This window comes from Balaenoptera borealis, assembly GCF_965194805.1.
Source record: "Balaenoptera borealis genome assembly, chromosome: 14".
Classification (NCBI taxonomy): Eukaryota; Metazoa; Chordata; class Mammalia; order Artiodactyla; family Balaenopteridae; genus Balaenoptera; species Balaenoptera borealis.
This window is the reverse complement of record NC_138875.1, coordinates 49,288,447-49,304,006: the sequence shown is the minus strand read 5'-3', so window position 1 is coordinate 49,304,006 and position 15,560 is coordinate 49,288,447. Positions and strand designations below refer to the sequence as shown.

Below are 15,560 nucleotides of genomic sequence, written 5' to 3'. Positions count from 1 at the left end.
AGGTAACACTAGGTTCAAGAGAATACAGTCATCTTAGGATGAGATACACTTACAGATATCTGAAGGTAGTAGAAGGGAAGATAACGGGAAAGAAAGATGATTAATATCTGAGATAATGGATATGTGTATGGAAGGAGGCAACAGAGACAGGTGGTGAGTGTGAGCTTAAAGAGAAGGGATATCGTGCATGTGAGGGGAGTGGGGTGCACATGCTGGAGTGCAGACGAGAGCCAGGAAGAGCACTGCCTCAGATGGACTCCACATTTCAACAGGTCAAAGCAGAGTCTTGAACAGTAAACGTGAGGGATATCAGAGAAATTAAGGGCTTCAGAACATGGAATAACGTTTGGGATAGCGAAGGGGAAGTATGCTTGGGGGGTAAAGCCCAGGGAGAAACTATGAATGAACGAACATGAACGAATGCTGGCGCTTAGAGATACACCATGTTTCGTAGGCTACAGCAACGATGATTAACTGTGTCAGCGTTCTATGAAGAAGACTCAAGAGTAAGTAACCACTTTTTTTCGGTTAACACTATAAACAAGAGGCGGGAAAAATGAATCTTCAGCCGAGAAACGTGCAACCTAATCGAGAGTGAGCAAACAACAGGGCAGTCCCGGCTGCAAGGGTAACTCACCTGGTCATACCCGTAAGGCCTCTGCTGCGGGGGCTGGGGTGGCCCAGGCTGGGCTGGTCTGTAACCTCCGTACTGCTGCCCTTGCCCCTGCGGGTAGTTAGGGTACTGTGGACCTGGACCACCCTGCGAAGGACCTGTAAAATAATCAGCACACACAAGAGCCCAGAAGAAAAACAGTAAGTCCCTAGAATTGCAGAAGCGGTTTAAGATTAGGTGTTACCATATTCCCTTGCAGTCTGGTATCTCGATTTTTCTTGAATGCGTTTTGAAATACATTCCAAAAGTTATAAGAAGTAAAAATACTGTTAAGGACACTACCATGTACCAAGATGCTCTGATTCAGTATAACTTGTGCTATGTGTTAGCCATTAAGATTTTTATATGTCAAAATGAGTAAAAGAGACTCAGGAGTTGTAAAGCAGGTTAACTCCATGATGTTAAGGAAATTCATCAATACCTCTACTAGGAAGTTAACCAGTATAATAAGCAAGCGGTGAAAAGAAAAGGCAAGGAGCAGACTCAAATTGAAATACTGAAGTAATTTCTGAATAAAGTTTGGAAATCAGTGATAGTTACAGCTGTATAACTCTAAGATTTATACTTGCAATAACTAAAAGAATCACAAAGAATGATTTTACATGTAAATTCTAGATTTGCATTTGCAATCATCAAAAGAAAGCTTTATGTTCCGCACTGACAAACTCATTATCACAATATTTTCAAACAGAAGCTAAAGAAGACTTGAAAAGCCACAGGCTGTATGTGGAAAAAACATGATTCAAAAGTTACACTCTGTGTACCCATCACCTTTAATACTTAACCCATATAAATGAATGATTTCAACTTCCAGAGATGACAAGGGACTAATTTGGCTTGCCAAACAAATATGTCTATTTCATAAACTCTACTCCTGTCTATTGTAAAGAATGCTTTATAAAGCATAAGCTGAAAAGCTTTGATACTTAAATGTTTTCTATCACAGCCATTCAAATCCTGTCATAAAAAACCACTGCAGAGAAAGATGTCAAAGAGAACAAGAAATTTTCAAGCTTAAATTCCACCAGTCTATTATTTTGTTTAGTTAGTTATTATGCATCCAATTATTAAAACTCTGTATTTTTTATTAGAAGCAACTCTGACAGCTGAAACCTATAGATAAGGAAAATGGGAATGTCTCCTTTAGGGTGCCCAACGATGTCTGACAAAACAGCATTTAACTACTTAAGCCAAAATCACTAAATTTCTTTTACTCTCTCTTTCCTCTGAAAATAATATTTCTCTTAAATCAATAAACTTACCTGACTGATCCACATAATATTTGTTTTCATGCAAACACAATAAAACCAGAATACTCTATTTATTCAATGTACAAATATTTAATGGTCATGAAATGGAAATGCCATTTGAGAGGAGCAAGAAAGTCCCTTTGTAAAGACAAGAAATACATGGAACATTTCTAAAGTCATAGTTGGAATTTGGGAACCAGAACTGATCATTTTGGGGAAAATTCCTGACACCCAATACCTGGCTGAATTCCAGTGCTTCTGTCGAAGGTGCAAGAGAATTTCAGCCTGATCCTGGTTCTTAGATTTGCTATCACAGGTGGAAAGAGGTGCCCATAATAACAGCAGAGTTTAAACCAATGAATAAAAATAATAAGACATTACTAACGTTAAAAAAAGAGGCCATGTTAGCAAGAGATGATGTCAGATTAAGCAGCTACTTCTCCTATCGTAGGAATCATATTTTCCTATATCTAAAGTAGTTATTATAGAAGCCGAAAATTTAAGACTGAGATATCAGGTCTGCATTATTCCCCCCCTCCCTATCTAATAGTCAGATAGCCAACTAGTAGACATTATAGTGAGTATATAATAAGAAAAGATGGCTATACTTCTCCCAAAGTGTAAGATACATACCTGCAATAAATATACTCCTATGAATGTGTATACTGCTATTTTAACAGAGAATGACAAAGACATTTTCTTTACGCATTCCAAATAGATCTCACTTGTACACTAAAAGATCAATGTTACTTTTCATGGTAACAGTCATTAGTTTTAGAAACAAATTTGCCAAGCGGATTATGTAGATGTTGTTAATAATCACCCAACTCATCAGTTTTCCAAGCACATAGAAAGCTAGTGGCTGCTTGTGGATGCCGAAGAGGTTTAAGAATTCATTAAGGATTTCACTTTGAGTGACTACATACCGTACCTTTGGTCAATGAACCATCTCTAGTTTATGTTTCTTTTTAAATGGATTACTAGTTTAAGAACAACACTTCGAATATAAACACTCCAGTAACAGGCTAAGCTAAAACTGTGGATTTTCAAAAATAATTCTTAGAAAAATAAACATTAAATATCCACTTCCATATTATGAAAGAGTAATCATCACATTTTTTGGTGACAAGAATAAACTGCAGTAAGCCATTACCGTAGCCCTGCTGCTGTCCTGGATAGCCCTGCTGCCCTGGGTACTGCTGCTGCTGGGGTGGATATCCCTGTTGGGCAGGTGGTCCTTGGTAAGCATCTTGCTGTTGGCCATACTGTGAATTCCCTACAGGATAATTGGAGAAGAGGAAAAAAAAAAAAAACTGAGAAGTTTGCTTAATTAACTTTTTTCCTCTAAGATGCATAGCCAACAACACAAGAACAAAATAAAATGCCATATTGATTTTTAAAAGTTAACAAAACAAAGAAAAAACTCAAACCAAACAGAAGGATTTCGGCCAAACAAACTGCAGTTAAAGCCAATTGTGCAAGGTTGAACTGCAGCATTTTCAGCGTCTCTGCCATACGAGCATTACATTTACTGGAACATCACAGTCATAAGATCATGACTATGCTAAATAAAATAAAAAAGACAAAATTAAAGACAGCTACAAGAGCACACACTAGCTACACAAGATCAGCAAGCTGTTTCCTAAAGGCACTAAACTTATATGTAAAATTATACATATGTAAACACACACAAGAAAAAAAAATTGGATTGATGGATTTATGTTCAAATAGAAAATTTCCACTGAGGAAAAAATTATTTTAAAATGTTTTAGTCTTTTTATTGTTGTTAGAAATGGCAAGTCATGGTTATACATTTTAAATATTTGTAAGGAAATTATTTTGATTGTTCTAGGCTCCCTGCAACTTTCAAGACAGCCAGCAACTAGTATTCTACGAGAGCTTTGCGTGGGTAGAAGTTGTCTTATGCAAGAATTTTCGTTCCTGTAGAAGGGGATATATATGTGTATGTGTGTGAAGGTATATAGATACCTCCTTCGTAGTAATGTTGTGAGGAATCCTCATAAGGCCTATCGTAGCCTTGTTCAGGATACGACGGTTGCTGATAACCGTAATCATTATGACCTACATCAATTCGACAAGAGACAGGAAGAAACGTTAATGGCCACTGAGTGAAAACCCTAAATATATTTAAACTTTCAGATAAAATTGAAAAAAAGAAAAAGAAATGGAAATACATAAAAAATAATTTCAATTGCATTAGCCAAATATTTACCAAATGTGATTGTTTTCATATTGAGATAACGTGCAATTTTTTTTTTTAAGCAAAAAACAGTTTTAGAAACATTACACTTAGTCTTAACTCTGATAATCCTCATCAAGGAGGGAAAAAAAAACTTTATCTTCAATTTAAAAAAAAAAAAAAAGAAAATGAAAGCATTTAGGACTTTCACATGTAAATAACTTGAATTAAATTAGAATGAACAAAGGAAGCAATTATATTTTGTCAAACACCTGTTCTGCTGGTCGCCAATTCCACAGCATATGCTAAAACAATGCAAAATATAAAAGAGCTCCATAAGTTTTTTTCCCCTAAAAGAAACTGAAACAAATTTTTCACATTTTCTTTTAACTTGCTTAAAGTATATGTATCTCAAAGTATTTTCAGATGCAAAAATATATTGCTTAATCCTGCCATTCTAGGAGCCTTTAGAAAATATTTCTAGAGTATCACAAACATACACCTTCATAAAATTAATACTGTGTTAAGTGCTAGAGTACACCTTTAATTTTAAGGCACGATAAATTTACACCTGCAAGATGACTAGACTTTTAATGAAATCAATACTCTAGTCCTTTTAACTAAGCTGCTCAAAGAAATCGCAGGAAATAACTTTTCAGTTAGCTAAAATCTGAACTAAATTTTAGAAAAATACCTAATTAAGTAAGGAGGAATATAGTTATGAATAAATGTAATACGCATTGCTCTAGTATTCCAATGTTCCCAAACCACCTCATAAATATCTATATTATGGATTGGCAAACTATGGTCTGCAGTCTGAACACAGCCAGTGGCCTGTTTTTGTAAAGAAAGTTTCACTGGAACACAGTCATATCCATTCATATTTTCTATAGCTGTTTTCATGCTACCACAAGAGTTCAGTAGTTTAGACTGCGACCACATGATTTGCAAAGACGAAAATATTTCCTGGCCCTTTACAGAAAAAAGTTTGCCAACCCCTAATCTACATATTTATTGACATAGTATCTGAACATAATAACAAAATATCCAATGCTGTTTAAGAAAATTAATTGTTGTTATAAATGGAATACTCTATGTAAATGTCAGACAAATATATTAATACACAGCTATTCAAAAATGATACCACTGAAATTTTAAAATTCCATTATGTAATAAAATGAATTATTTATAGCAACCTTAAAGTTCTGCTATTTACAAAAATAACATCTCTATTTTGAATAGAAAGTTCATATTTATAACAATACAAATTTCACATTTCAGGAAATACTCAGGACCAAAATAACAGTGTTAAGTTCAACTCAATTACTTAAAATGTATTTTTAAAATTAAACAAAACAATCATTTATTTTCAGCAGACTTCCTAATGTATAATATTTAACAACCTAGAGTTCATTTCTTTAAAATATCTATAGCCTATAAATGTAACTAAAGTTTTTCATTAAAAAAAAAAACTTAATATAATGTCTACATGTGAGAGGAAAAAGAAAAAAAAATCCAACATTCTAAATAATTCAGGGCAAGGAAAACATTTTAAAAAAATGTTGTTTTCTAACCAGAATTATCCATACATATCACTGCCGCTAACAAACATATATTTTGTGTGCAAAATTCTACAGGTGAGTGAGTGCTCTGCCTGTGTAAGCAGAATCTTTGCAGGAAAAAACCAACGTCCTTATACCACTTATGCTTTATACATTGATAAAAAGTGGTGGACAAAATTATTTTTTAAATACACCAAATTGTATCTTCTTGCTAGCTTACATTAGCTTCTAGTCAAATGGTCCCAACACTTTAGCTTGAAGTTCTTAGTTTGCCCAAGTTTTCTGTTAGGTAGTTTACCTTAAATACATCAAGGGAGCTTAATATAAATGAAGATTTTGGCAAGTCCTTCCAAACAAGAAAAATCTAACCACCTCTATTTGATCAATTTTATATGTTTGTATTATTTTTTCTTCAACATTGTATCATAAAGTTTTCAAACATACAGGAAAACAAAGAACTGTATGATGAAAGCCTGCTTGTATGCTTGTATTACTACTAAGCACAGTACATCTTTTACTGACCACTTTTTCACAAGCCACCTTCCCACTAAAAAATAAACATATCATTAAACTAAATAACTAAAGTTAAAATCTGGTTTCCAAATGCCTTTCTATTCTACTAACTCTATTATAAACAGCTATATTATGGATATGATTCAGTCTCTAAAATCTTTCTCAAGTACAAATGCTAATGTATATAAACATAGTTCTGTTCTTTGAGACATATGCAACATTAACTAACATGATGAAATTTGGAAGAATACTCAAAACTATATTCTCTTCGTATTTATACAATGCATAAAAGTAAACCAGTGGGTGAAATTTACGGTATATGAATTACCTCAATAAAGCTTTTATTTAAAAAAGTAAATCAGTAACACTTGCTTTGGTTCAAATGAACAATTCCAAATATAAAAGGATCCTCTTTCATATAAGAAAGGATTCCAATGACAGAACATGATTCCTGATGGTACTAATATGGAATAACCAAACAAAATATACTTTAAAATAGATTATAAACTAATGCTACCATTGATGCTTTAGATTACTGAAGTGTTTCTAAATTTGGAAGAAACACATTGTTAGTTTCTTCATTCTGATTAGAATGTTTTGAGTAGCTACCCACATTAATACTGGGCAGGGATAGAAAATGGGAAAGTTAACATTAGGAGAGATTACCATCAGGGTAATATTGCTGGTTCATGCCTTCTGGAGGACCTTGTCCACCATGACTGTACTGGTCCCCATAATAGTCTTCCTGGCCTGAGTACTGCTGTGGTGGGCCTGAAAAACCACAACCAGTCAAGATGTAAATAATTTGTTCTCCAGGTCATTCAAAGGCTTTCCGTCTAATCTGGTGTTATGAGAGATGATTTCTCAGCTGTAGGTTCCCCTCCCATGCTTTGGCATTTCAGATACTTTTGACTATTCGTATATACACACATACATAAACACACAGCAACACCACACACCACATTTCACAAAAATTAATGTTAAGACCATACATGCAATATCAAACAATACCAACTCAAAAAAACAAACATTAACTTCCTAAAAAGAGATTCAAACTGGAAGAAAATTAATTTCCTTTTTATTTTGATATTAGAGCAGTTTGAAATAAATTAGGGTTTGTTTCTGACCATATATTTAGTAACCTCTCAAAAATAAAACAGTATTTTCTGCTGTAAATTAGTAAGCTTTCGATATAAAATTTTGACGTAAACTTTTCCCAGAAAAGAGTAAGTAAAATAAGGCTATAAACCAGGAAGTTCATATCCACTTTCTGTGACCCTTTGTACCTGCTATACCCACTGCCTTTTAAGAAAAATAATAAAATATGATTTTTAAAAATCAAGAAACAAAAAGCTCTGACTTTGCCTGTATGAAAAGTTCATTAAAATTTAAAGCCTTTCGACTACTGTTAAAAACTTTCCAAATGGAATCGTACCCTGTTGCGGTGGCCTATAGGGAGGAATCTGTCTCTGTGCCATCATATGGTTGCCCTGGTTAACTTGACCCATCATTCCCATAGGCGGCTGCTGGCCTTGGTAATGCTGCCCACCTCCCTGAGGCATGTTGTACTGCTGAGAAGGAGGCTGCTGGTGCATCATTGGACCTGAAAACAGACAAAACATTATGCACGTAATTTTGTGCATATAATTTTAACATCTTAAGAGAAATACTAAAATCTTTTGTTATCATATAATCCCTAAACTATATAATTTATTGCAAGATAAACTGACTTCAAGTAATAAAAACAAATCTTTGAACTACAGTTCACATGCCTAAAATAATCTGCAAACAAGGGAAAACAAGTAATCCATGGTAGCTGATTCGAATTCCACTGGAGGAAAACTGTAACAATTTCTAAAAAAACAGAGTGGATACGATATATGAACATCCTGAATGTATATATTTTTTTATTATGTACTATATAGTATTTATCTATGCAATTTTTCTAGGAAAGACAGAATCCTTATGCTACATAAGAAAATAAATATGCCAAAACAAAGTAAACCACAAAATCACACAGCAAATCAGTAGTCGAACTAACGTAAAGAAATCTAATTTCAGTGTATCCATTTTTTTTTTTTCCTTTTGCAATGCCCAGTCATTATATAATGGTAGACAGGGAAACTACAAACACAAAAATTTAAGGGTCTTCTTTCCTTTTTCCAACTTTAAGATTTATAAACTAAAAAGGTCTTCCTGAAATCAAAAGGCTATACAATGCTTCTTAATAAGCTCTAACACACATATACACAATCAAAAACACCTAGGCAGAGAACTACAATAAGCGATAGACTTAGAAATCAGAACTATGCGGTTTCCAAAGTGAGTAATATCGAGGTAGCCCAATTACCACTGCTACAGTATCACACTGGCAACAGTAAAAATATATCACATGATACAATGAACAATGGCCACCAAGTTCTGTGTTGTCATGTAAACATGTAAGCAGCTCCTCAGAGGCTCACCAGGCTAAGTCATGGTGTGGGGAGCTCATCATTCTACCGTTATAACCATTACTGTCTGACAAGTACGTATGAGTCATCCCCCAGTTTACTGCCTAAATAGCTACATACTCCCCCCCTTTACTGACTCAGGGAAAATTTAAGAAGAAAGTACAAAAGGCAAAGAACTAGAAAACTTTTACAGGCAAAACTGCCCAGATGAGCCAAAAGCTCATTATTTATATAAACATTCAAAACAAAACATGCCCACCTCTATAAATATGTTGCTGACCTACAACAGCAGCAACAATGTAAGCAGAAAGAACTCACTCTTCTCCAGTTTGAAGAACTGGTTATCTAAAGAAGCATTTTATCAGAGCTAACTTTTTCTCCTACTTGCCTTCTTCTGTTCTTCTACTTCTTTTCAAATTCCTTTTTCCTTCTAATTTTCTCATAAATATAAACCTTTCAAAGGTTACTCTGGGACTTTTTTTTTCAACAATAAACTCTTAATAGTAGGGATAAGGTGGCTCAGTGGAGAGTGGAGGGGAAGAGAACCTGACACAGAATGCACTTAACACTACCAGACACGATTTCACACTTATTTAATGTAAATCACTAACAACTACCAAAGGTAAGGATCCTAATTTTCAAGTTTTTAGCCAAAGAATCCAAAGATCAAGATCATATAAGCTAATAGATATCAACTGGGAATCAGGCAAAACTCAAGTTTGATTTCAAAAGCACATTTATTCTACTGTTCTTCACTGCCTCTACTGAAGCTATAGCAAATGTAGTAGTTCAGAAACAAATTATGCAATTTAAAAAGTTCCAAAACACTAACTACTTTAACTGAGGTTACAATTTTTAAAATGTATTCTGTATATAATAAAGTACTGAATACTAGCATTCATAATATAGTAGGCAGCATGATTGGCCATTTATAGAATTCATTTTTAGTAAATGAAGGTTTTGCCTTGTCTTTCTTCTCCATCACTGATTAAAGACCTCTTGTCTTAACAGAAGATAACTATAAAATTAAAGCATATAACATGCACTGGAAGCAAAATTAAAAATAAAGGAGAAAGAAAGCAAAAACACAATAGCTGGGGGAAAATCCAAAAGGATACAATAACAACAAAATTCCAAGCTCTGCTGTAAAGGAGAAAAGTAATTCTAGTTTTAAGCCCTAGATAGAAAAGACCATGCCACTTGTGCTTTATCTTTGGGGACTGTCAGCACTTCCAATCCCAAAGAGCTCAATTACCACCCTTCTTTTATTCTCTGTCACTTCTCTCCCTCTAAGGATCCCTGACATCATTCAAGATCAAGCCTAAAACGGCAGAGAATGGAGGAGGAGAGCACTGCTAAAACATGGTACTTTTCACCTTTTCCCTTAAAGGCTAATCCATTAACAAAAGATTACGACTTAGGGGCAAGATGGCTGAAGAGTAAGACGCGGAGATCACCTTCCTTCCCACAGATACAGTAGAAATACATCTACACGTGGAACTGCTCCTACAGAACACCCACTGAACGCTGGCAGAAGACGTCAGACCTCCCAAAAGGCAAGAAAATCCCCACGTACTTGGGTAGGGTAAAAGAAAAAAGAAATAACAGAGACAAAAGAATAGGGACGGGACCTGCGCCAGTGGGAGGGAGCCGTGAAGGAGGAAAGGTTTCCAGGCACTAGGAAGCCCCTTTGCGGGCAGAGACTGCGGGTGGCAGAGGGGGGAAGCTTCGGAGCCGCGGAGGAGAGCGCAGCCACAGGGGTGCGGAGGGCAAAGCGGAGAGACTCCCGCACAGAGGCTCGGCGCCAACCAGCACTCACCAGCCCAAGAGGCTTGTCTGCTCACCCGCCAGGGCGGGCGGGGGCTGGGAGCTGAGGCTCGGGCTTTGGTGCTAGCCGGGAGGGAGTCCGGGAAAAAGTCTGCAGCTGCCGAAGAGGCAAGAGACTTTTTCTTGCCTCTTTGTTTCGCGGCGCGCAAGGAGAGGGGATTCAGAACGCTGCCTAAACGAAATCCAGAGACGGGTGCGAGCCACGGCTATCAGCGCGGATCCCACAGCAACAGGGGCGCAGAGGGAAAAACGCAGAGATTCCCGCACAGAGGCTCAGCGCAGAGCAGCGCTCACCAGCCCACCGGGGCAGGCGGGGCTGGGAGCTGAGGCTCAGCTTGGGTCGGATCGCAGGGAGAGGACTGGGGTTGGCAGCGTGAACACAGCCTGAAGGGGTTGGCGTGCCGCAGCAAGCCGGGAGGGAGCCGGAGAGGAGGTCTGCAGCCGCCAAAGAGGCAAGAGACTTTTTCTTGCCTCTTTGTTTCGCGGCGCGCGAGGAGAGGGGGTTCAGAGCGCCACCTAGACGAACTCCAGAGGCGGGCGCGAGCCGCGGCTAACAGCACGGACACCAGAGACGGGCGCGAGCCGCGGCCATCAGCGCGGACCCCAGAGACTGGTAGGAGATGCTAAGGCTGCTGCTGCCGCCACCAAGAAGCCTGTGTGCGAGCACAGGTCACTCTCCACACCGCCCCTCCCGGGAGCCGGTGCAGCTCGCCACTGCCAGGCTCCCGTGATCCGGGGACAACTTCCCCGGGAGAACACACGGCGCGCCTCAGGCTGCTGCAACGTCACAACGCCTCTGGCGCCGCAGGCTCGCCCCGCCTCCTCCGTACCGCTCCCTCCCCCGGCCTGAGTGAGCCAGAGCCCCCGAAGCAGCTGCTCCTTTAACCCCGTTCTGTCTGGGTGGGGAACGGACGCCCTCAGGCGACGTACATGCAGAGGCGGGTCCAAATCCAAAGCTGAACGCTGGGAACTGTACGAACAAAGAAGAGAAAGGGAAATCTCTCCCAGCAGCCTCAGAAGCAGCAGATTAAAGCTCCACAAACAACTTGATGTGCCTGCATCTGTTGAATACCTGAATAGACAACGAATCATCCCAAATTCAAAAGGTGGACTTTAGGAGCAGGATATATTAATTTCCCCTTTTCCTTTTTTTGTGAGTGTATATGTGTATGCTTCTGGGTGAGATTTTGTCTGTATAGCTTTGCTTTCACCATTAGACCTAGGGTTAGGTCTGTCCATTTTTTTTTTTTTTACTTAAAAAAATTTTTTTTTCCTAATATATGTTTTCTTAATAATTTTTTCCATATTTTCTATTTTTAGAAATTAAAAAAATTTTTAATAAGTTTTTTCATATTTTTTATTTTAAAAAATTAAAATTTTTTTCTTAATAAATTTTTTTCTTAAAAATTTTTTTATTTTTTACTATAAAAAATTAATAAATCTATTTTTAAAAATTAAAAAAAATTTTTTTCTCAATACATTTACTCTTAATAATTTTTTTCTTATTTTTTATTATAATAGCTTTATTTTATTTTATTTTATCCTCTTTCTTTCTTTCTATTTTTTTCTCCCTTATATTCTGAGCTGTGTGGATGAAAGGCTCTTGGTGCTCCAGCCAGGCATCAGGGCTGTGCCTCTGAGGTGGGAGAGCCAACTTCAGGACACTGGTCCACAAGAGACCTACCAGCTCCACGTAATACCAAACGGCAAAAATCTCTCAGAGATCTCCATCTCAACATCAAGACCCAGCTTCACTCAACGACCAGCAAGCTACAGTGCTGGACACCCTATGCCAAACAACTAGCAAGACAGGAACACAGCCCCATCCATTAGCAGGGAGGCTGCCTAAAATCATAAGGCCACAGACACCCCAAAACACACCACCAGACGTGGACGTGCCCACCAGAAAGACAAGATTCAACCTCATCCACCAGAACACAGGCAATAGTCCCCTCCACCAGGAAGCCTACACAACCCACTGAACCAACCTTACCCACTGGGGACAGTTACCAAAAACAACGGGAACTACGAACCTGTAGCCTGTGAAAAGGAGACCCCAAACACAGTAAGATAAGCAAAATGAGACGACAGAAAAACACACAGCAGACGAAGGAGCAGGGTCAAAACACACCAGACCTAACAAATGAAGAGGAAATAGGCAGTCTACCTGAAAAAGAATTCAGAATAATGATAGTAAGGATGATCCAAAATCTTGGAAATAGAATAGACAAAATGCAAGAAACATTTAACAAGGACGTAGAAGAACTAAAGAGGAACCAAGCAACGATGAAAAACACAATAAATGAAATTAAAAATACTCTAGATGGGATCAATAGCAGAATAACTGAGGCAGAAGAAAGGATAAGTGACCTGGAAGATAAAATGGTGGAAATAACTACTGCAGAGCAGGATAAAGAAAAAAGAATGAAAAGAACTGAGGACAGTCTCAGAGACCTCTGGGACAACATTAAACGCACCAACATTCGAATTATAGGGGTCCCAGAAGAAGAGAAAAAGAAAGGGACTGAGAAAATATTTGAAGAGATTATAGTTGAAAACTTCCCTAATATGGAAAAGGAAATAGTTAATCAAGTCCTGGAAGCACAGAGAGTCCCATACAGGATAAACCTAAGGAGAAACACGCCAAGACACATATTAATCAAACTGTCAAAAATTAAATATAAGGAAAACATATTAAAGGCAGCAAGGGAAAAACAACAAATAACACACAAGGGAATCCCCATAAGGTTAACATCTGATCTTTCAGCAGAAACTCTGCGAGCCAGAAGGGAGTGGCAGGATATACTTAAAGTGATGAAGGAGAAAAACCTACAACCAAGATTACTCTACCCAGCAAGGATCTCATTCAGATGTGATGGAGAAATTAAAACCTTTACAGACAAGCAAAAGCTGAGAGAGTTCAGCACCACCAAACCAGCTTTACAACAAATGCTAAAGGAACTTCTCTAGGCAAGAAACACAAGAGAAGGAAAACACCTACAATAACAAACCCAAAACATTTAAGAAAATGGGAATAGGAACATACATATCGATAATTACCTTGAATGTAAATGGATTAAATGCTCCCACCAAAAGACACAGACTGGCTGAATGGATACAAAAACAAGACCCATATATATGCTGTCTACAAGAGACCCACTTCAGACCTAGAGACACATACAGACTGAAAGTGAGGGGATGGAAAAAGATATTCCATGCAAATGGAAATCAAAAGAAAGCTGGAGTAGCAATTCTCATATCAAACAAAATAGACTTTAAAATAAAGAATATTATAAGAGACAAAGAAGGACACTATATAATGATCAAGGGATCGATCCAAGAGGAAGGTATAACAATTGTAAATATTTATGCACCCAACATAGGAGCACCTCAATACATAAGGCAAATACTAACAGCCATAAAAGGGGAAATCGACAGCAACACAATCATAGTAGGGGACTTTAACACCGCACTTTCACTAATGGACAGATCATCCAAAATGAAAATAAATAAGGAAACACAAGCTTTAAATGATACATTAAACAAGATGGACTTAATTGATATTTATAGGACATTCCACCCAAAAACAACAGAATACACATTTTTCTCAAGTGCGCATGGAACATTCTCCAGGATAGATCATATCTTGGGTCACAAATCAAGCCTTGGTAAATTTAAGAAAATTGAAATCGTATCAAGTATCTTTTCCGACCACAACGCTATGAGACTAGATATCAATTACAGGAAAAGATGTGTAAAAAATACAAACACATGGAGGCTACACAATACACTACTTAATAACGAAGTGATCACTGAAGAAATCAAAGGGGAAATCAAAAAATACCTAGAAACAAATGACAATGGAGATACGACGACCCAAAACCTATGGGACGCAGCAAAAGCAGTGCTAAGAGGGAAGTTTACAGCAATACAAGCCTACCTCAAGAAACAGGAAACATCTCGAATAAACAACCTAACCTTGAACCTAAAGCAATTAGAGAAAGGAGAACAAAAAAACCCCAAAGCTAGCAGAAGGAAAGAAATCATAAAGATCAGATCAGAAATAAATGAAAAAGAAATGAAGGAAACAATAGCAAAAATCAATAAAACTAAAAGCTGGTTCTTTGAGAAGATAAACAAAATTGATAAACCATTAGCCAGACTCATCAAGAGAAAAAGGGAGAAGACTCAAATCAATAGAATTAGAAATGAAAAAGGAGAAGTAACCACTGACACTGCAGAAATACAAAAGATCATGAGAGATTACTACAAGCAACTCTACGCCAATAAAATGGACAACCTGGAAGAAATGGACAGATTCTTAGAAATGCACAAACTGCTGAGACTGAACCAGGAAGAAATAGAAAATATGAACAGACCAATCACAAGCACTGAAATTGAAACTGTGATTAAAAACCTTCCAACAAACATAAGCCCAGGACCAGATGGCTTCACAGGTGAATTCTATCAAACATTTAGAGAAGAGCTAACACCTATCCTTCTCAAACTCTTCCAAAATATTGCAGAGGGAGGAACACTCCCAAACTCATTCTACGAGGCCACCATCACCCTGATACCAAAACCAGACAAAGATGTCACAAAGAAAGAAAACTACAGGCCAATATCACTGATGAACATAGATGCAAAAATCCTCAACAAAATACTCGCAAACAGAATCCAACAGCACATTAAAAGGATCATACACCATGATCAAGTGGGGTTTATCCCAGGAATGCAAGGATTCTTCAATATACGCAAATCAATCAATGTGATACATCATATTAACAAACTGAAGGAGAAAAACCATATGATCATCTCAATAGATGCAGAGAAAGCTTTCGACAAAATTCAACACCCATTTATGATAAAAGCCCTGCAGAAAGTAGGCATAGAGGGAACTTTCCTCAACATAATAAAGGCCATATATGACAAACCCACAGCCAACATTGTCCTCAATGGTGAAAAACTGAAACCATTTCCACTAAGATCAGGAACAAGACAAGGTTGCCCACTCTCACCACTATTATTCAACATAGTTTTGGAAGTGTTAGCCACAGCAATCAGAGAAGACAAAGAAATAAA

General features: G+C 37.5%; 1 protein-coding gene across 6 annotated transcripts in view; it reads right to left on the bottom strand.

Moving 5' to 3' along the window:
- Positions 1 to 15,560, bottom strand: part of SS18 (SS18 subunit of BAF chromatin remodeling complex) — an 83,454-nt gene that overhangs the window by 14,088 nt on the left and 53,806 nt on the right. For 2 of the 6 annotated variants that reach the window (XM_082355540.1, XM_082355538.1), the window contains exons 6-10: positions 7,634 to 7,801; positions 6,865 to 6,969; positions 3,913 to 4,005; positions 3,077 to 3,199; positions 638 to 771 (exon numbers count right to left, since the gene is read on the bottom strand). In XM_082355540.1, coding sequence (XP_082211666.1) covers positions 638 to 771; positions 3,077 to 3,199; positions 3,913 to 4,005; positions 6,865 to 6,969; positions 7,634 to 7,801 — 623 coding nt within the window. The remainder of the gene's footprint in view (positions 1 to 637; positions 772 to 3,076; positions 3,200 to 3,912; positions 4,006 to 6,864; positions 6,970 to 7,633; positions 7,802 to 15,560) is intronic. The other 4 variants (XM_082355536.1, XM_082355537.1, XM_082355535.1 and 1 more) reach the window with 4 other exon arrangements.